General features: G+C 37.2%; 1 protein-coding gene across 1 annotated transcript; it reads right to left on the reverse strand.

Annotated features, from left to right (window-relative positions):
* Positions 1 to 1,349: 1,349 nt before the first annotated feature.
* chs1 (chitin synthase 1) lies at positions 1,350 to 22,160 on the reverse strand. The gene is made up of 34 exons (XM_054617034.1): positions 22,114 to 22,160; positions 19,485 to 19,620; positions 18,277 to 18,462; positions 17,429 to 17,630; positions 16,623 to 16,783; positions 16,146 to 16,221; positions 15,510 to 15,628; positions 14,552 to 14,729; positions 14,168 to 14,264; positions 13,860 to 13,956; positions 13,379 to 13,500; positions 12,800 to 12,895; positions 12,061 to 12,225; positions 11,800 to 11,947; positions 10,779 to 10,844; positions 10,507 to 10,682; positions 10,368 to 10,426; positions 9,490 to 9,690; positions 9,202 to 9,370; positions 8,840 to 8,955; positions 8,073 to 8,252; positions 7,849 to 7,953; positions 7,559 to 7,676; positions 6,986 to 7,067; positions 6,662 to 6,900; positions 6,305 to 6,408; positions 5,998 to 6,079; positions 5,434 to 5,587; positions 4,937 to 5,041; positions 4,528 to 4,638; positions 4,144 to 4,281; positions 3,914 to 3,993; positions 3,393 to 3,459; positions 1,350 to 1,424 (listed from the first exon to the last, which is right to left on the reverse strand). The coding sequence occupies exons 1-34, from the start codon at positions 22,158 to 22,160 to the stop codon at positions 1,350 to 1,352; spliced, it is 4,257 nt and encodes a 1,418-aa protein (XP_054473009.1).
* Between the last annotated feature and the right edge of the window lie 27 nt (positions 22,161 to 22,187).

Here is a 22,187-nt window from a genome sequence, read left to right on the forward strand (position 1 = left end):
GTTTGTGTTTATTCTTTTTATAGGGGTGTGAAATAAGCATGTATACAAGTATAGATTTGAATGTGAACTGCTTTTGGAAGCCTGATACTTAACTTTTAACTTCAGCTGGCCTTCAAGAAAATAAAGGTACATTGCTTGATCACTATCAAACTAGTGCTTTTAGGTTGGGCCTGCCAGGAGAGCGCACCAGACTAAGGCGAAACAATAACAAACACATTTATGTAACAATTACAAATAAATGGATTTTTGTATTTTATCCATTCAGAGGACATATTATATTTTACTCATATTGTGCATGTTAATGAAATGAGGAGATGGATTGGCTGCTGATTATGATTATATTTATTTCTGATATATGTAGTTGTATATTTATTTTTTACAAAACAAAGAGCTTGTCCACCTACTTAATTTAATCAATTCAGTAGTTTCCCAGGGAGTTAACTAAAATATCTGCAAGAACATTTTATCCCTTTGTAAAGTGCATTGTTACAATTTGTAGACATAATGACTGGTACCATCTTGACAAAATTTAAAAAAGTAAACTTGCATGAGGTTTCACAATAAAATGTTAAAAGTATTTGTTACAATATTTCATGTCAAAATGACATCATTTATAAATCTTTGAAGAACTGTCACTGATTCTTGGGAGCAACACATTCAAGTATATAATTATTTTAACCTGAATTGACAAGGAGCTCATTAATATATTTACTTAGACAAATGAAAATGATTTGCTTCCATCTTCATATAGCTCATTGTGATTAATAAAAAACAGATTTTGCCTCAATGTTGTAGCCTTCAATTGGATGTGCAGTCTGTACCACATAACACTATTCCCTTGATGTGGATAATTACATTCAATTTGTTTGAGGACCTGATGCATCCAACCACACTTAAAAATACAATAAATACAAGTTTTAAGAGCAGATACATTCAAACAAAACACTTGATCATAAAAAACAACACTTCTATCTGCGATCCCATTATGTAAAAACATGAGCTCACATCTTAACAATTCCTAATTTTAAATTGTTAAACAAAGCTTATTGGATCTTTTATAATTTATGTCCCTTGTGCAAATTAACTCTCACTTGCTTGGAGGCAAAACAGCTGCTGCAGAAGGAGATGAGATGATTTCCTGTGACATCAAGATTAAGACATGGCCTGTCTACAGACTATAAACTGTTTAATCATTATCATTCCCTGTATTTAGTTCAATGTGATAGCGGAAAAATTAAGTGTGTGATTGGCAGCCCTTAGTTGGTGAGGGACCTGCTGGTTGGGTACCATTGGGGATCCCAGTGTGAGCTGGTTGCTGGGTTTCACTGGTTGCAGTTGGTTGTTATTGACTACAGGTCATCGTAAAACCCAAGTCCTTTGGCGCTGCTGTTTTCCAGAGTCAAGCCATCATCATCATCCTCCTCCTCCTCCTAGGTGACAGGAAATAAAAATACACACAAAAAAGAAAGATTGATGAGTAAATGAAGAGACTTATCCTAACTGAGAGTTTCAATGTTCAATTATGTTGAAATGTTAAAAAATCTTGGCCATGTTTGTTGCATCTAGCTTTTTTACAATCACATTTTTTTTAAAAAGAAGATTTTTGGGGGCATTTCTGCTTTTTCTGATAGTGACAGCTTGGAGAGAGATAGGGAAGGCAGGGGAGAGAGGGAGCGAAATACAGCCTGGGGTGGAATCATTGGCTGCATTATCAGAAGTGTATCTCAGAAAGGTTTGAGGTCGTCAGTATGGGTGTCATTGTCTGAATGAAGACTGTTGTGGTTGGCCTTCACCTACACTTGGCCATCCATTTAACTACTTTAACTTATCACTATGGGTGCTTACACAGTGTAGAGGTGGGCACATGATACAAGTACATTGGTACTTGAGGGAGTTATTGTAGGTATAATTTATTTATTTTTTGCATTATGTAGTCTTTTGCCTACCTGCCCAGGAACTGCTGGAGGGAAGTGGTTGACATTACATCAGTGAAATGTACCAACGTAGATTTAGTCGTTAGATATTGTAATTTTAATTCAACTAGGCTTATTTGACAGATATTGTTTGTTTTTTGTGTCCGATTATTATTATTTTTTAAATTCTTTATGTTTTTGTCATTTGGGGAGGGCTTGATTCCCCAGGTCGGAGACCACAAAACAAAATTATGTAATTGTATATATTAAGTAGTTAATTAATTATGAGTCAATCTTAATTATTTTTTTTAAATCTCTTATTTTCAATGTGATTATCAATTGTCAGATGTTCATTAAATATTCTCAGTTCAATCAATCAATCCCTATCCCCAAGGTTTTCTTTTCTTCCATTTAGTTTCGCTTAAAATAAGCGAAACAGCGCCCCCTGGATTGCAATGTGTGGCTTTTCACCAATGAGCTTGTGTGGTGACAGATGGTATTGCACTTGTTAGAGGCGATTGTGTTTGGCCAAGGCTACTGAAGTTTGTCTCATGTTTGTCATTGTAGGTGTCAAGTCCCCCATGTGTCTGTGTTGTGTGTGACTGTAGCCTGTGCAGGAGTCTGGTAGCTGCTTATTGGATTATTATCTTTAATAACCCATCGCTAAGGATCAGTGCATTTATATGGAGCCAGCTGTTTATGTGTTGGTGGGGGTACCAGATGTTTTACCAATGTATGAAATTGAAATGCTGTAAAAGTCAATCATTATTGCCCTGTTAATCAAGACTGATTTGCCCTTTATTTGCAACTAGATTGAAGCTTTGTAATTTAGCCTATACAAGTGTTTTTAATAGATAAAACATGCGTAAATCATGTATATCATACATGCATTGTTTTATTTTAATTGAAACATCATTTTGTTGTCTTAACACCATCCTCCCTTTTTAAAACTTGCAGACGGTGTTTGGTCTCCCGAGGGGGTTCGCTCATGTACATTATAAAATGAAATGCATCAGTCTTGTGCACTTTAAAAACAAAATGAAGAGGCTAATGTAATATTTCACGTCACACTTGCAATGGGGAAAAATTCCTGTGGGGCGACATTACTTTCTGATTTGTTGAGTGAGTATCTTGATGGCATAAGCTGGAGGGAATGCCAGGCTGCAGCACATTAAAAATGAACTCGCTTGACATAATTATTGACGAAACTGTAAATCTAATTAATTTAGCCTACTTAATCACTGAAGCCCACTTTAATAACTACTTTTACATAAGTGAAATATCTTGGTACTTCTTTCACCACTATGCTCTAGTAGGCTAAATAATATAATCATAAACACATTGGTTGTAATGATATAATAATGGCACAGCAAAAAAGTCCTGCCCACAAAACTGGTAAACGAGACATGGTCCTTGTTTTAAGACAGGTCAGGCGGCCGTTACATTCTAGTTTGTGTTTGTTTGAGTGTTGTTACTTACATCTTCTCTCGGCTTGTAGTCTTTCTCTGTGCTGCGATAGGACACCACATGGATCAGAGTGTAGACTCTGCAAACAGAGAGGCACAAAGATCAAACACGAGCAGAAAGTATTGGGAATGTAATATTAGGAAATGGATGTACAATACTTCCAAGAAAAACAGGAGTAATTCAAATTTTCCATTAAGGTAGGTATCTATGAATCAGACTTTTCCTTCTCATCGTGTGGGAATATATCTAAATACCAGTTAATAACTTTGGTATTTCTTTGCCACTGATCAAACCTTTGGATTCAAAAAGTAAGGACGTTTTCCTGCTTAGTTTTCAGGGTCAGTTTGTGAGATAGCTGTTAGGCTGTCAAATACTGATATTACAGCCACAATAATGTAAAAATTTAAAATGAATGAGACTTCAGTGGATGTGCGGCACATACAGAAGTTTGTTTGTTGTTGTTGTTGTTGTTGTTGTGGTGGTGGTGGTGTGTGTGTGCGTGTGCGTGTGCGTGCGCGTGCGTGTGTGTGTACCTGTGATATAACATGGCCAGAAACTGGATTATGAGAAGAACAGCAAAAGACAACAGGAACATCAAACTGAGAGGCTCCACCTGTCAGTACAAAAAGACATTAATGGTTATTACTTTTAGCAGGCGTTAAAGCAGTACTGACAAACATTCCAAAAAGATGCCACATTCCTCCTTTAACTATGTCTATCTCTGCAATACATGCATCAAAACTGTCTGTCTGTCTGTCCCAACCTTGAGGATTTCTCCAGATGCAGTTCCGTTAGGAAAGTATTTAGGGATTTTGATGCTGATGACATCATTTCCAATGGCCTGCAGGAAGAAGGTAGCCACCACCCACAGCACGTTGATGATGAAATACAGGAACACAGCCTTTGGGGAGGAAGAAGAGTTTCATGATAGTCTTCATACCAGATACTAATAACATATGATGAAATTTGCTTGTGATTTTCTAACCTGTATAGTCTGAGCCCGACATTACAAAGTTAGCAATTTCTAATTAGACCAATACTGATAATTCAGGCACTCAAAGTGTCATCATTACATATACTGTAGCCCAGAATTCATGGCACAAACACTAAAAGTGACACATTTGCATGAACAATGAAGATAGCTGACCTTGTTGCGTAGTGACTTTAATTCTCTGGTGACTTCCTCTTGATGTTCTTTAGTCTCCACAATAGGATTCAAGTACCGATCGAGTAACTTGTTCCAGAAGTCTTGTTCACCCTAAAGACACATAAAAACACATGCATAAATGTTTTTTTTAGGATTAAATTAAAGGGGAACTAGCGGGTCACTTGTCCAACTTAATGGCTCCATGGATGACATTGATGCAGAACTTTTACATCTACCTGACTTTGTCACCTTACCCTTTCATACCTGTCAGGTGTAAACTGTTGTTATAGCTATACATTTCTTGATTACCCACTTAAGTAACTATTTGTTTATCTTTAACAAAAAAAGAGATTTAGATCTCTCCAGCCGTGTTTGTTTCTCACAGAGCCAGGGCTGATCAGCATCTTACCTCATCAAGTTTTTTGACTTGCGGGGCGGTGAGTGTTTTCTTGATTGCTGCGGATACCCTTTTCTCTAATTTCTCCATTTGACTGGTTCTAAGGATACGCCGAGACTATAAGAGAGAGAAAGTCAGTTAGTGCTTCAGTGATAAAATAATTCATCTTCTCCTTTTTTTTTTTTAAGTTTACATTTTTGGCTTTATTATACAGTCTGAGATAGACAGGAAAAGGAGAGAGAGCAGCAAAGGGCCACTTGTTGGCTTTGAACCCAGATGCTGCAGTACATTTTGTTTTCATAAAATTAAAAACTTTAAAATAGAAGCGTTCAAATGTGATATAATACAACTATACATTTTATTTAGGATGTTTTTTAACAGAAATTTAAAATATTGAAAAAAAACTTTTGAGAACAACTCAAGTGTAAACCAAATAATTGCTTATGTGTTGTTGTTGTTGTTGTTGTTATTATTATTATTATTATTATTATTATTATTGTTGTTATTACATGCTCTTCCAGGGCATATTCTAACTCCTCCAGCTGGCTTTCTGACAGAACATCTTCAGGCCCCACTCCACTTAGCTCTCCATTAAGAGTGTCTGTTAACATTAAGACCAACTCCTCACACACGTCGTCCTCATGTTTGTTACGGAGTGTGTATCTGTGGACAAGAAAAGCACAAAAACAAAACTATAATCATACAATTGCAATTGCACAGTTTTGGCTGATACAAAAGTATGTGCAAACACACACACACAGACACACACAATCATTATGTTTATACAATTTATGTTTGTACGCTTACCTGCAAGTATACAGCACACACACATGAACATACAATGAATATTATACAGTATTTCACTATTAATTTAGACTTTGCATACAAGTTTTAAATGTGTCACAACTTAAGTTATAACAAATACAGACACATGTATATGGATACAAACAAGTTTAATCATTTTGTTTTGAGTTAAATTCAATGTTCAATTTTTTGTGCAAACATTGCAACAGTTTTTGTGGATATTGTGACAAAAGAAATGTAAATTTCTCTCCTTAATGTAAATTATTTACCGTATTTGTTCCTCTAGATTTCTCTTCATGTTGAAATAAGTCAGCTTCTTCAAAAATTCTTCTTTCACCGGCATTACCCAGTCTACATGACACACACACACACACACACACACACACACACACACACACACACACACACACACACACACACACACACACACACACACACACACACACACACACACACACACACACACACACACACACACACACCAATAACTTCATTATAGTATGCTATACATACTTTGTTTTGCGTAATGAATGGTATGATTTACAGTACATTGTATACTTTTAAAGTGCTTCTCACCTTTGAACGTTTCCTCGGTTTCCTCTAGGTCAGTCATCATTAAGTCTTCGTCTTCCTCAAGGTCAACCTTTTCGTATATACTTTTTTTGTTGATACTGTCATCACTGCAAACAGGCAGACACACATTTTTGTGAATGTTTAGTATGGATTTCACAATTCTACAAGTCAGCAGTATGTAGAGGTAAGTTTCTATGCATGGAAGTGTTAATAATCTCACGAATGTTAGTTTGGCCAAATGAATTAACCTCTGATTAACCTAATGGTAGCACAGGTTGCTGATAGCTGATTGACTGAAATATTTAGTGACAGAATATGTTATTGATAAACAGAAGAGAAGAAGGAAAGACGCATAAATACCTGCTACTGGAAGCAGTGTCGTTGTCTTTTGCTCGCTTCCAGTTCTGTTTGTTAGTTGGATGATTCTTGGCTCCTTTCACAGCTTCTTCTGTGCTTAGATCAACTTTGGCTTGAGGCTCCATCTTTGCTGCTGCTTTTGGAATTAATGAGTCCTGGTTGGTGATTGGATAGAGAGGGGCTTCCTGTGCAGTCTGGCCTGTAATCTGTCGAAGCATCACATTCTCTGTTTCCTGTGTTATCTGTAAAGCAACAGGATAACATTAATTAATCGGTCCGTCTATTCACTCCCTGGAACTCTTGCCAGTGGCTGTTTGGTAACAGTACCTGTAGCTTCATGTCCCAGCAGCAAAGCTTACAGTTTCTGTCACACAGCATATTATGATTCTTCTTCACTTCTCCTTCCCCCCTGACAGACAAACAGAATGATGGACAGTGAGAAAAGACTTACTCTCATTTATATACAGACAGATACAGTGATTGCGATGAGTGATTATTGAGAATACAGATCGGCATTAACAACTCCACTTATCTGTATAGTGGATTTTAATTTATAATTAGTGGATGATTAGATGGAATTTCATCACATGTTAAATTCTTCATAATTGTACATTCACTATTATTCTAGCCAGTGCTACGAGTAGGAAACACTACTTTGTCAACAACTGTTTTACTGATTTTGCTCCTCCTAATCCTAGTTTTACATTCACCCTAACGGTAATCTTTACTGTCACAACTAACACCATTAGTGCTAAAATCAAAAATCAGGTAATTAACTAATAGAATGACTTAAGATCAATGGATGATCAGATGTATAAATTAGGGGCAATGCTGGCTGCTTCTCTTTGCTAAATATCATTGTAAATTAAGAATTGCGTTATTAGAAGATTGGTACATTACTTGTTGGATTCCCTTGTGCCCCAGGTCACAATGTGCATGTTAACCAGTGAGTAGATGGTCAGTAGGAGGTATCCACTGGGGATACAGATGAAATACATCAGACCATAGATGATCATTCCTGGAAGAGAAAATTACGTAACATAACTGAATATAGAGCTGTTAACATAACATTGCAACATAAAATGGTCAAAATGATACAACATAACATAACATGACACTGTTAACATCATAGTGAATAATAACCTTGAAAATGTGAGTATAATTATTAAAATTAAATAATATAACCATACCCCATTCCTCTGGGTGTAGTAATGCTGTCACAGCATACATAATTGCCATTGAAACCAAAAACAAGCCAGTGGGGGTCAGGAAGGTTCCCTGAATCACCATGTCACCTAAAAGCAGAATGAGGTGTGTGTGTGTGGGAATTTAGGGGTTTTAAATAATTTACTAAATCACAACTTGAAAAATATTCACACACGGTAATATGAGGTCACAAAGAGTTTTTACCCACCAATGATGGAAAAGAGGGATGCAGTCATGAGGAACGCATACAGAACACTCATAATGGCAGCAATGGTTATCTGGTTATTAGACTTGGCTACGAAACAGACGATGACGTAGAACACAGGAGGAACGCATGAGATGATGATGGAGTTTGTTCCAGCTATTTTGAAGACAAACTGGAAAGCACCTGGGGGAGGGAGAGAGGGAGAGAGGGAGAGAGAGAGAGGAGAGAGAGAGGGAGGGAGGGAGGGAGGAGAGGGAGGGAGAGGGAGAGAGAGAGAGAGAGAGAGAGAGAGAGAGATTACTTATCCTAGTAGTAACCATTGCAGTTTTTTTTCTATACTATTTACAGTCTGCTTTGATTTAGGGTGGTTTATAGAAACTGGAAACAAACTTCCAAGATGCTGGCCCATTCATTCCAATGAAAATGACAGCCAAACTGTAGCCAAAAATAACATGATAAAAATAAAATAAAATGAGCAATCTTACAATGTTACTGCTCCCAAGATCAGTATTTACAAACCAACTCATCAGAATGATACACAGTACACTGGATCTACGTTCTAACTAAGTTTATATAAATGCAGAAAGACTCTGACCTGATGATGCATTCAGCACTCACTGACAAAAAAGTATGATATGGGTAAAGAAATGGAGATGAGCGATGCAGGGACACAGTGGTAGAAGAGAAGAAAATGTTTGTTCCACTGCAGTCATTTGACAACACCAAAAAAAGGAAGGGCTCGTAACGTACTAAACTAGACCTGAACCTACCTGCTATCATCAGAGTCACAGAGGCTGGACCAAGGATGGAGGAACCAACGGTGAACATCTGGTAGAAGATGTAAAGCCTGGAGATGGATGAGTTTCTCTTCACAGTCTCTGCACCACTGTTATTAAAGTAACAACCACAGAACAGGTTATATTGATACAAGGCAGATGTCATAGTAAACCGCTAATCGAAGATGTAAAGATATCACTCTGAAACACGGAAACTAAATAGAATCAAATCATAGCATTTAGATTTAGATGTTTTTCTAAATCAGTTAAGTGAGAAAACTCCATGCTAAGGATGTGAACTCTACTTTAAAAAAACGTTATAATCATAATATAAAATAATAATAATTAACCCTAACCTGTGCAGAAGGTCCAGGGTATTAGCCAATGTAGATGGACCCCATCTTCTCCTCTGGTTATAAAACTCTTTGAACTCCTCTGGTGAGTTGGTGTATGCATCCGATGCGGCATTGTATTCAACACGCCACCCTTGTTGCAGTAACAAAGTACACAACCAACGATCCTCCCCTAGAAACATGCATGCACACAAAAGACACAAAAGAGACATGGACGGGAACAGTCAAATAAGAACGGTAAAGAGACAAAACTATGTAAAGTAAACATATTTGGTGCACTTCCTAACCAACCTTGGTCATATTGCACGTATTCCGAAGCTCTTGTTGCGGTAGTTGTGTATCTCTTTAGTACATTATCGTCCATCAAGGCTGATCCTCTAAAGAGACTGAAACACCCTGGACTGCACAGCACGGAGCCAAACACATGCTCTGATGTCTTCTGTAGCCAATGGCCTACTGCATATTCAAACTTCTGGTACCAGACCATGGGACCTGGGATGGCAGGCAGGCAAGGGGAGAGATTCACAGAGACAAGATAAATGAGAGACAATACTTCACAAATGCTCATTTCTTTAATCATTTCTTTTTTATTCAGTCATTTTCAGTCTATCCCAGTTTATGGTGTGTGTATACTTGACAGCCCCACTCCTACCTTTAGACAAATTAGCTTCATAAAAGCCATCTTACTTAATTTTCGACTGTATGTGCAGCAAATTACACCCAGAAAGCACCTGTGCTGGGATAACAAAAATAAGCTTAATAACTACACTATGTAAAGAAGTTCCCACTTGAGCAACCAAATCATGAAGTCATTAATAATATTTGCAAGATACAGATGAAATATATTGTGTTAAACTAATTATTCCCATGATTTATTGTGTGAGTTGCCTTTTAAGGGCATGGATTTGGGTGGCTTTCCACCCGCAATTGTTACAAATCCTGGCTAGCAGATACTTTCCTAGGCCCTACTGTGTTGAATGGATCCAATTAAAATCCTACATAACCCCAGCTCGTGCCATCGTGGTTACTCAGCAATTGCTCCACGTTCCAGCTGCAAAGGGCAAGCAGCCTAAGGTAAAATCAAGGTCAAGGTCTTGACGCCCAGTTGAACCTTGTTTGATCAAACTAATATACCTTCTGCTAAAGGGGCCAAAACAGTGTCTACTTACCCATGCCAGTAGGATGGATTCTACCACATGCTGCACCTACGGTGTGGTACATCCTCAACCTGTCAATGAAAATAGTCTTTTTAATTACTATGTTTTAAAATGGTTAATATACAGTAATAACTGAAAAACAATAGTTGACCTGTCTACAAGCAGAATCACAGCTTTAGGTTGGAAGTCTGTGTCTCCATCCAGAGCCAGAATGTAAGTGTTGTCATCTGAGATGAATTTTCTCTTGTGGTCATTGTCGTGCTGAGGCAACAGAAAAATCTCTCCATACATAGAGACCATGCTCTCTCTGCATGGGTTATTCTGGCGCTGGAAAACCGGATAAAAATATTTCACACATTGAAATATTTGATATGCTTACTGTCAAAATAGTACGACTTTTTACACAAGATAGAGAAGTCTTACCGGGATCTTCTGAGGGTTCTTGACGATGTAGCCCTTCCAGCCGAGTAGATAGTACATATACATAATCTGAAAGTCATAGACAGAAATGTGTAGTGTGAAAATCCAAGACTGGCTCTTAAAGTGATGCAATTTAAATTTTTGTATTTAATTGTATTAAAAGAAGCCATAATACAAATAGAAAAGACGTTATAGCTAATTATATATTCAATGTTATAAAGCATTAACTCAATTTATAACAAAACCTATTCCTATAGTCCAATGGATGGGCCTGAAGAAATAAGTCTTCCAGTATTAATACGTTTATCGTAGACAAAGCCTAATATTCATAGGTGTATTTAGCACAATAGAGTTCTTAATTTTGTAAAACTTATTACAGATGAAAATAGCTGAGTAATTGATTTGTAGATTCACAGAGAATGATTACTATTCTGATAATTTATTAATTATTTAAGTAATTTTTCAAGTAAATGGTTTCAGCATCTAAAATGTGAGGATTTGCTGCTTTTCTCTGCCATTTATGAGTCAAAATTGAAAATCTTTGGGGTTCGGACAAAACAAGCAATTTGACAGCAAAGAAGACTATACTTCGGACTCTTGGAAAATGTGATGCCTTTTAACTATTTCTTGACACTTCACAGACTAAGCGATTTATTGAGAAAGTAATCTGAATACTAAAGAATCAAAGTTGAAGAACACTATCTCCCATTGATAGGGACAACTGTTCAATGAGTCACTGATTTTGCAGATGTGGATTCAGGGTATGACATCCATACAGTGTGAGTGAGGAGTGAGTAATGGGTCGATACTGTTTGGACAACCCAGAAAAGGAAATTATCTTCGTTTACTGGGCAATCCTTAGCATTACATTAAAGATCTCAGTCATTTCTTTTAGTAATTGCTTAAGCCATTCCCGTGCTGTTTTGAATGGGGCCTACCTGGTGGAAGTCTTTTACTGTATGCCAGCAAATAGCGTTTTTTACCATGACACCATTTAGAAAAAAACACCATTACTACACCATACCTGGGACCATCTTTTCTTGTTCCTGATGAGAGTTTTGTCTTTTAGATGAATATAGAGCATGTTGCCTTCTGGCATAACAAACATCAGCCTGCCACCGTAGGGGGTCTCAATAATTGCCACATCATCTGGTTCTTTGTTGGTAAACACCCTGAATGGATGGATAGATAGAAGGTTGGTTAGATAGATGGATGGAGGGATGCAGGGGTGGATTGATGACTGGATAGATTTAAAGATAAATAGTAGATCAATGGATAATCTCACCTGTAAACCTCTATGACAACATGGATCAAGTCAGTAACGTAAGAGTTAACCAGCCTCTTTCCTGTTTCCTTTTCAGTCATGTAGGCATCGTCTACATAAATGTGACACTCAAAGTCAAAACAGTCCTTATGGTTCTCCTTTGGATCACCTCGATAGCGGTCCAGCCTGAAACAACAACAAATAACTGTATCAATACTGCAAAAGCCTATTTACTCAATTATTTACTTGTTTTGTACAAAATATCAAAGCATAACAGGAAATAAGTAGGAGAATACAATTTAAAATGCTAATCAGCGCAATTTTTTATAAGCCCTTTTGAATATTTTAAGCCGTACACAAATGAAGTGGATACATTTAATTCATAATTAACATTGAAAAGAGCAACACAACACCAGGCTGATGTTTCACTGCCTCTCTTTGAAATGTTGACATTTCTTACACCTCTGATCAGAATTGAGCTCTGCACCTGTATTTACACACAACACTGATGTCATAGTGTACCGATAACTGTATAATTTTTCCTAATAGGGCTTTACAATCTGTGTACATATGTTTGTGTACAGATTGTAAAGCCCTCTGAGGCAAATTTGTGATTTTGGGCGATACAAAATAAATAGAATTTAATTGATTTTCAGGTGCTTTTCAATTGCTCTTTAAATGGATGTATGAAAGGAATCAAACCCATGGTGTGTGTTTGATACTTGGACACCTAGGTGTCTGCAGTGACAGTGTTTCTAACCTGAACTTGGAGGTGAGAATTTTAAGCATTTCATCATAGGTCTCATGCCACATGGTGGCGCAAAGATAGATCACACAGTTCTGTATGTCATCGTGGCTGTGAAGGAGAGAAGAGGGGAGAAGGGAAGTGAGAGGTTTTCAACAGAATTTTTAAACATTTCATGTTGTGACCATGCACATCCCTCAACAGTCTAGATAACCACCTTTGAAGGTGGATGGGGACTGTTACAGACCCATGGTGGTCTGTAACCACATGTTCAGATACAACATTTTGTATTGCAAAAAAATTGTTTTCCATGTTTTTTGTTTATTTTAAATCATCATCACAATTTTTTTCATCACAACCATGTCTGTGTGCATCATCACACAGATGTATCAAAATCTCCACAAGTATGCATTTGTCTTTAAAAGCTAATCTACTCATGACGACATGTTTTAAATGAATTATGCCTTGCATCTGCACCTCCCACACACGGTATATCTTTGCTTCTACTGCTTCCCCACACAAGTATCACCCCCTAATATGACAAAACACAAAAATAAAATAATCAGAGAAACACTGTTTTCGGAGCCCTCTCACCTCTCTTGGTTTCGGGCTCGTGGCACCTTCATCTTGGTGTTGAGTAGCAGAGACAGGTCGATGAAAGCAGATTCATAGAGCCGACGAACAAAGAGCTGGGAGGTTCTCTCTATACGCTGGACCTAAAGACATGGTGAACCATTCTGGCATTTAGTGTATGTCTTTCTGCCTAATCTTAGTATAAGAAGTAAGTTGCCATGTAATGTTGGAATCTCTGATAGTACACTGTAGTTTTAGATTACATATATGCTTGAGAATGCTGTAAGCAACACAAAGCAAATCCCATTGACCTTGTTAACAGGTGGCAGCAGTATCTGTCAGAAAGACTGATATCTATTTTCATAATTTGGTTGAACTGACCCTTTAAGGAGCATGTCGTAAATGAAGGGTGTGTGTGTGTGTGTGTGTGTGTGTGTGTGTGTGTGTGTGTGTGTGTGTGTGTGTGTGTGTGTGTGTGTGTGTGTTTTTTATATATTGATACCTTGGTCTTCCATACATAGTAGGTACACGTGACGAAGCCCGACCACATACACACTCCCTCCAGTGCCAGCATTGAAAAAGGCCATTGCAAGTAATAGCTGTCAATCAAATAGTCCAAAATCATTTTGGGAAAAATATACATAGATTGAACGTCTATATAGATTTCTATACATATTTTACTTTGCATAATATGTAATTTCAGGAAATTGTACTGACATTAAGCACATTTATAAACCACAGAGGCTGCATGAACTGTAGGGAGCACTACTACTAGCATTGTTTAAACCTGATACAAACACACAAACGTACCTGTTGAGTGAAGTTCGACAAATGCTCCTTGTGATTTCCAGTAAAATCACAGGGGTTGTGTTCTTATGGCTCAAGAAGGCCAAGCTTTCACAAAACTCTGCAATGGAAACATAGCTAAATGTTTTAGGAAATTGGTCATGAGAATGAAATGATGTTTCTTACTCTAATCACACAGGGGTTTCCCCTGAAGTATGCATTTGCCTTCCAAAGTATATATGATCAATTTGTAAGATTTCTCACAATTCACCGTTGGACTAGGTAGATATTTGTTTCAACTTTCTGATGCATGACTAAAATAATTAAAGTAAACTAACTTGGATCAAACAAAAATTCCGTTTAAGCGGTGCACAATCAATTCTAAAAATGTTGAAAGGATAAACTTACCTGTGATGCTCCCGTGCTCTGCTCCGTCCAATTTTTGTACCTGGGTTAGGAAAAGTATCAGTCCCAACAGTAGCACTGCAGGTCCTGTGAAGCATACTGGCAGCGCAAAACTCATCTTGACTGCATGAATCTTACAGGCCACCACTCCAAACCAGTGGCAGGCTGCTGAGCAGAAGGCCTGAGACAGGAGGCAAGGGGAATATAAATATTTTTTTCTGATTTAGCCGGTTACTTCAGACTACACTTAGAGCCAGTAAGATCTGATTCTGATTTATGATTGAGTTAAACCAACTGGAATTATTAAGAAAGGGGAGATTTTTTTGTAGATCTTAAAAGTTGTAAACTCCTTTGACTACATTAGAACAGGAAATTAATCTAAAGGATACATATTCAAATCAAGGTAAAAACAACAGTATTACTCGTCTCCCTGAGGGTGTCCCATCCCTAAAACAGTGTCAGAGATTTTGCAGCTGCTTTTATCAAACGTCAAACTTGATACGCAATTTTGTCAGCTGCAGTGGTCCGTCAGCGTTGTATACATTTATATTTTACAAATTTCTAACCTCTTAATATTGCATTAGCTCAAACACTTTTTATTTTTAAGGTCACACCTTTCTTACATTTTCCTTTTTTTTTAATTGGCCCGCTACAAATTCTAAAAACATAATGGAATATGGCCCACACATGAAACTTGCACTTAATGCTGCATTTACGAATATTTCGCACGTCTAGTTTACATGTAAAGTCAATGCACAGACGCGAATATTGCAAAACCTTCATGTACATGTACAGTACAAATTTAAGTTGACCATTTAGCACCTAAAGACGAGCTGCAAGTCTTTAAGTGGAAAGATCCCAAAGGGAGCAGAGGAAAAGTCCCATGACTCATATGCATAGTCCATGTATACCTACAGCCCATCTGTTTGTCTGTTTGTTTTGCTGTCTTCCTTCCCCTTACCTGCAAGAAAAACAGTCCAAGTCCTATTTGCAGTAATTCCCCTCCATCATTCTGCAGGTTAAAGTCTGACCAGGTGATGGATTTCTCAATCAGCACATGGTAGATTAGGTATACCGCTCCTGCAACAGAATACATGCCACTGATTTAAAAGAGGCAATCTAATAAAGTTAAACTATAAAAAGTACTATGTAAAAGACATAAAATATCTGAAGAATGTTTAATATAGCCTTCATAAGTACAATATAAAAAGAGCACAGTTTATTTTCATAGGTTAACATGAAATAGAGTGTACTGATTTGAAATAATAACATACACAGTCAGATTCAAGTAAATATAAGGAAATTAGCTGTTGTTTGGAAAGGGATACAAGTGTTTTGTTGAGAAGAATAGACAGCATAGCCCTACAGAATTGAAAAAAACAACTGAAGACTTCATCACAGCTGGAGAACTTCCTCTGCAAACCAGCTGCCCCTCTAACAGAAATGTGTTTGTTTTCCAGTGTGAATGTTGGAAATGAGATGATGAGAAAATCCGGGCAAAACACAGTGCTGTTGTTATTCATAATACAATTCGAGAGCCTGTGTTATATTTTTCTGTTGTTGTCTGTTGATGCAGACATTGATGGCAGATAATTACCTATCACTATTATCCTCAGAATGCTGCTGATGACAAACACAAAGTCCCGGAAACCATCCAATTCTGTCAGTGTATCCTGCAGGGAGAAACAAAGAGATGAGAAAAGTCTCCCTGATCATTTCAAGTCAATAACATTATTTATCAATACACACTACAAATGGCCCAAAACAGCTCAACATCCAGCTGAAGCTCTATCAGAACACATGGAAAAATACATGCCACAGCTGGCCAAGTGGGCAGTCCAATGAAATAAAATGACAAAGTTGCAACAATAACAATAACATTTTATGTTTAAGGCCAAGTGTCAGTGGGGAATTAGAGCTTTTTAAATAACTAATATGTAATGTGCAGTGGAGTGAATGTAAGTGGTACATTTCAGTTTGTTGGCTGATTAAAATAAATATATGAAGCAGTTCTCTAGTTTAAAGGTTGGTGCAGTGAAGACCAATAGAAACACATTATAGAAAAACACTATACCTGCATGCGATTAGTAGCTTGCAGCGGATTTTCCCACCAGCAGAGGGAAATGAGGAGTGAAGAGAAAATTCCAATTCCAATGTAGATAAAGCAGTCAGCGCTCTGTCGATCCACGTATGATGTTACACGGACATAGTGGTCAACCCCCAGGAGGCAGTAACCTGTTAGTTAGTTAGTTAGTTAGTTAGTGAAGTAATTAAGCTGTTAGTTATCAGCTCTGTTCCTTCATCATATCAGTGAGTTTGAATGCAAGTAAATTAACCCTCTCTAAGCTCCACAGGTTTTAAGGTAGAAACATAAGGTTTAGAAACGTATATATCTCTTTCCAACCATGATTTTAACCATGGCTGTTAACCATATATCTTACATATTTCATCTGTGACAGCCATGATGGTGGCAGATTTCTAAACCAGACATTTCATGGAAAAACTCAACCATGGGGAAAAAGGGAAAGAGCTGACTTTGACGGATAATTAGAGATACCTTAGCTCAGTCCAATCCTTAGGACACACTGTAACTGAAATATGATCAAAACAAGCGGGAGAAACGGAGCAAACAATCAGTATGACATCTATTATCTTCTGAAGGAGGCAGAGGATAACAAATTGTCCGCTGTTTCGCTTCACCCCCTTCCTACTTCTAATGTAGATGGAAAGAAATGACCTATGAGTTGGCAGAGTTTCAAAGGTAAATATTATGTTATTTGTGAAGCGATATTAGTGATACTAATATCAAGGTTAAAAAAAGAGACATAGACAGGCAGACAGACAGTGTTGCGTCTAGACAGTAAATATAAAGACAGTTACCAGCACATGTAAGAATGAGGGAGCAGGTTGGGAACAGGATTTTCCAAGATTCTTTCTGTAGTCTGAATACTATCTGTAGAATGGCAGACATAATACAGACTCCTCCACTGATGAAGAGATTGGTCATCACATCAAACTGTGGCATAACAACTAGCACCATGATTGAAGTACCAAGAGACACCAGACACTCAATGGCGCAAATCTGGAAACGACACAAAAACACACATCATACGTTTAACATACTTACATACCTGTCAAAGTTTTGCATTGCAAGATTCAGATTGACATTCATAATTTTGGAAAATCATGCTGCTTAACAATTATGAAATCAAACTCCCTATAGGTTATACCTAGATTTATTGAATTTACTGATAATGGCAGTGAGGAACTTGTTTGTTTTCCTGTGTGCAGTGAGTTTGAAGCTTGGATGTCAATGTGCACAAGATGGCGTAGCCTAACTCCTGAGTGTGTAAAGAAACATGACAATGTGACCCAGTGGCACACTGGTGAATATCTGCTAATTGTACACGCACAAAAATGGGCTTAACATTTTTTAAATGTGTGTATTGCTGTGTTTAAGATTAAGTTAAGCTAAATATTTGACAGTGTGGACCCATTTAAAAGTATTCCCTGAATTGCTTTTCTCATTAAGATTAATAGTCTCAACAGCTATAAATAATGAATGCAAACAACTATTGCTGCAACATCCTTGTAATATTGCTAAGTCTAACCATGCACGATTGTAGACAAAGATTAATGATATACATTATTATTATTATCATCTTATTCATTGTAATTACATTCAAATCGGATTATATAATATAAGAGAATGCTTTAGAAAAACGTACACATGACATGGTCTTCATGTTGGGCTGTACAAAGCTTTTGAAGGCACACCTCCAGAGGGATTTTAGAAACACCAGGAAGTTGGGCCAGACCAGGCAGAAAACCAACATCAGCATGTAGAACTGTTTTTCCTTTGGGCTTCGCAAGGAGGTCGGACTGGACATGGTTGACAACACCAAGAGAGAGCCCTGGTTGAGACAGACCAAGTGTATGTTAAAGGGGAGTTTGGAAAGAATAACAAATGTAAAGTTACAATTTGTTGTGTCATATACTAGTTGCACAATTAATGTACATTTTTTTTTCTTTTTAATTGAGAGTGAGATTGTAGAGAGACCCTAAAAACTGCAATTCCCTTTGTCACTGTCCTTTGCTTTGAGTGCAGTTACAGTGAAGTGCTGTGTGTAGCAGTACTTCCATACTGTTAATATATAGAAGACTAACTAGTAACCGCTCCCTTCTCATTGATTTATTGCCCTCCCACTATTAAGGAAGTTCATCAGGTTGAACAATAATCAATTTAGCTTTTTCATATTCCTTCATTCATTCAGGACAGGAAGGAGGACTGTTGAAGAAATACATAATTCACACCAACAGCATATATAAAAGTAAAGTATTTTGTTCAACCACAATAAAAAAAAAATTCAAACCAAAAGAAAACTATAACAACAACCTTTTCCATCTGCTCAAATATTTAACACAGAAACAGCCCCAAACACTGCTTCCAGCAGGAGTTACATGTACAACAGGCATTTGAATAATCGCATAATGCATATGCAACAGTAGACGCCATGACTGAACAGAAAGAGACAAGAGCAGTACCTACAGAAACTCAAACCTTATCAAAGAAAATCCATAGATTTGATGGACAAGTGATCAAATCCAATCAAAACAATTCAAAGCACTTTCATACTAATTTTCAGTATGCAAAATAAATGCTTCATGTTGAACATCAAATTTCAGATGGAGACATCAAAAATGTAATTTATTTGAAAGGCTTTCTTGCTTAGTCCAGAAAGGAAACGACAGTAATCAAACCTAATTGTGAGAAGGCAAACATATATACATTTTTCAGAGTCTGCTTGTGAGATCATTTTTTTTTAGACTTGTATCAAAGAAGATTGTAAATATTTTTAGCTTGATGAATAGATGATGAATAGATGATTAACCTTTTAATAGATAGACAGACAGACAGACTGGCAGATTATCCTACCTTCGCAAGAATGGCGCTGGTCAAGACAGCTAACCCAACAATAACAGCCACCAGGTACTGGCATATTTGGAAACATCTTCTCTTAGATTCCTTCTCAGCTCCTATTGGGTTGAGCTGGAATGGATCCCATGTATCCCTGAGACACACATGAAAACACAAACATTTAGTGACTTAAGCTCTCATCACAGCTTTTCTTATGTTTTAAGGCCAGAATCCATCCCAACTCACTTAACAAAGATGGAATTATTGACATGCTGGACTTTGAAACATGTTTTATTACAAGATTTAGTTCTTATCTATGTTGTTACTCAGAAAAAAGAGAATGCCGTGTAGTTTCCTGAATGTGCTACTGTAGTGTAGAGGTCAGAGTGTCAGAAGGAAAGCGACTGTAAGGATGTGGCAATGAAGAAGGGTTGGATAAATGGGAAAGGTCGTAAACAAGATAACTCATTGGCCTGTCACCAGGAAACTATTGAGACCAAATAAAGATGTTTATTATTGCATAAAGATGATTATTCAGACGATTCACGTTCAGGGTGTGGTGCTGGAAGCTGGTTATGTCATCAGTTAGACCTGGACCTTCACTAGATAATTATGATCCTTGTATTACTCTAAATAACACTGTACATTTTCTCAGAGGGGTCAGAATCATTTGGTACAATCTGAGTTTCTATCAGCCTCTGTGCCATCCCTCCCTGCTGCCTGATTAGTGTCAAGTACACAATAATTATCAGGGTGTGGAGTGTCTTCCCTGAATTGATAACACTTTGTGATCTTTGCCATAGCAACTATCAAAAATACCAGCGAGTCCAGGTGAACCTGCTGTGCATTATGTCCTCAGCCACACTGGCAGAAGGTGTTTTTGAGAGATGAGGGTGACACACTCTTCTTTAATGAGGTATATGAATAAGTAGCTATTACATAAACTGCCATGAAAAGCTGCTGATTGTAGAAGAGCAAAGATGCTTTTTTTTTTTTTAACTTTCAGATGTCAGACAATTACAAGTAAATCTTGTTGTTTCATTCTAGGCCAGTACACACATCAGAACATGGCATATTGGTACAACTTGTCTAGATTTGAATTATAAACCTCTTGTGACCCTCTCCTCACAGGTGCATAACACTGAATGTAGTCATTTACTAGAAGTCTCGGACTAAAGATACTTTTTGACCCAAAGTATTTCCTTTTTTGAAGTTCATTTAAAAATCATGGTTTGTTGTTGAAAATATAAGTTGTTTTCCTATAAAACTTTATACTAATCATTTAGAGGATAGCAGGCCATTATTAAGGACTATTAAAAAATAAAATAAAAATCTAAACCCAGCAACAACCCTGATTGTTTTGACCTCAGAGATACCAAGATGCAGAATGTGATTAAAACTGTACTACGTATTTAACATTTTAAATGGAGCAGCACTCCCCTAACAGCAGTGAGTGTCTGCGGGGATCATATCAGCCACAGCAATAAAGAGAAGCACAGCAGTGCACAGGGGAAATTAACTGTTTCCTCAAACTGTAATTTATACCAAATAGAAACCTGGTAATGCAATACTTTAAGATCTATCACCAGGCTTTGCAATTTAGTGATAATATCCACTACCAATATCTCGCTAACAATTAACCCCCTGAAAATTATTAAGATGTCAATAGATTTTGATTGTGTGCCTACAGAAAGGACGTGGAGTGGCCTACTAGGTCTCTAAATCAGTGTGATTAATTCAGCCATCAGAAAAGTTTATCATGCCATCACACTACTTCAGATCTTAAACATTTCTTCTGTAGTTTTGTAGGTAAAAGGATTACCTTCACTGTCCTATCTCAAATAAGGAAATTAATTCACTTCGAATGTTTTCTCTTTCACTTCCAGTAAGTTGTTGGGTTTAAGCCCATATTGAAGCTCGGAACCTTTACCTCTTCTTTACAACTATTGTTCACAAATGATGGCACTAAAAAGCATTTCCATGTTGGACCATCTGGACAGACCACTGGCCATTTCTGACTAAAACTATTATTATTTGTATCCATTATGAACTGATGAGGCACCCTGATCAGATATCAACAGCATCTGAAGAATTTTTATGAATTTGTGCAGTAACATTTCTAATGTTTTAGTTTGACGTAGGTTTTCAGACATTCAGTGAGCTTCATCCTAAATTTCTTTGATGACAGGATACAGCTTCTTTGATGTGCCATTTTAAACTTGTGATCTATTAATTAAAGCTTCAACAAATAATGGGTCAGTTAAAATCGACAGACAGAACCTATTCATACACCCTCTGATAATACGATTAATTAATTTATTTATAATTGTGGTTTACTTCTTTCTCTGTAGGCCCAGGTTACTTCTATTATTTATCCCAATACAAGAAGGAATACAAACATTATCATGACCCCCAGAGTTGAAGATGGATTTTTGCTGCCGGAAGGAAAGTGTTATCTGATCCGACAATCTAATAATATTAAACTTCGATAGCTGGGCTCAGTGGGCTGCTGTCAACATATTCACTTAAATTCATGTTGCATTTGATCGCCTGTCTCTCAACTGTAACATCAGTCACCACCTTCGATAAAACAGAAATGAAACCTGTTGACCTTAAAAAAGCAACACACTCAAAGGTTAGTTTTTACCTGTGTCTTCCCTCTCTCTTCTTTCCTCTGTATTTTATTTCCTCCATCTTGTTTGTCTCCTCTACTCCTTATGT

Source organism: Anoplopoma fimbria, chromosome 2 (assembly GCF_027596085.1).
Source record: "Anoplopoma fimbria isolate UVic2021 breed Golden Eagle Sablefish chromosome 2, Afim_UVic_2022, whole genome shotgun sequence".
In the NCBI taxonomy this organism is placed as follows: domain Eukaryota; kingdom Metazoa; phylum Chordata; class Actinopteri; order Perciformes; family Anoplopomatidae; genus Anoplopoma; species Anoplopoma fimbria.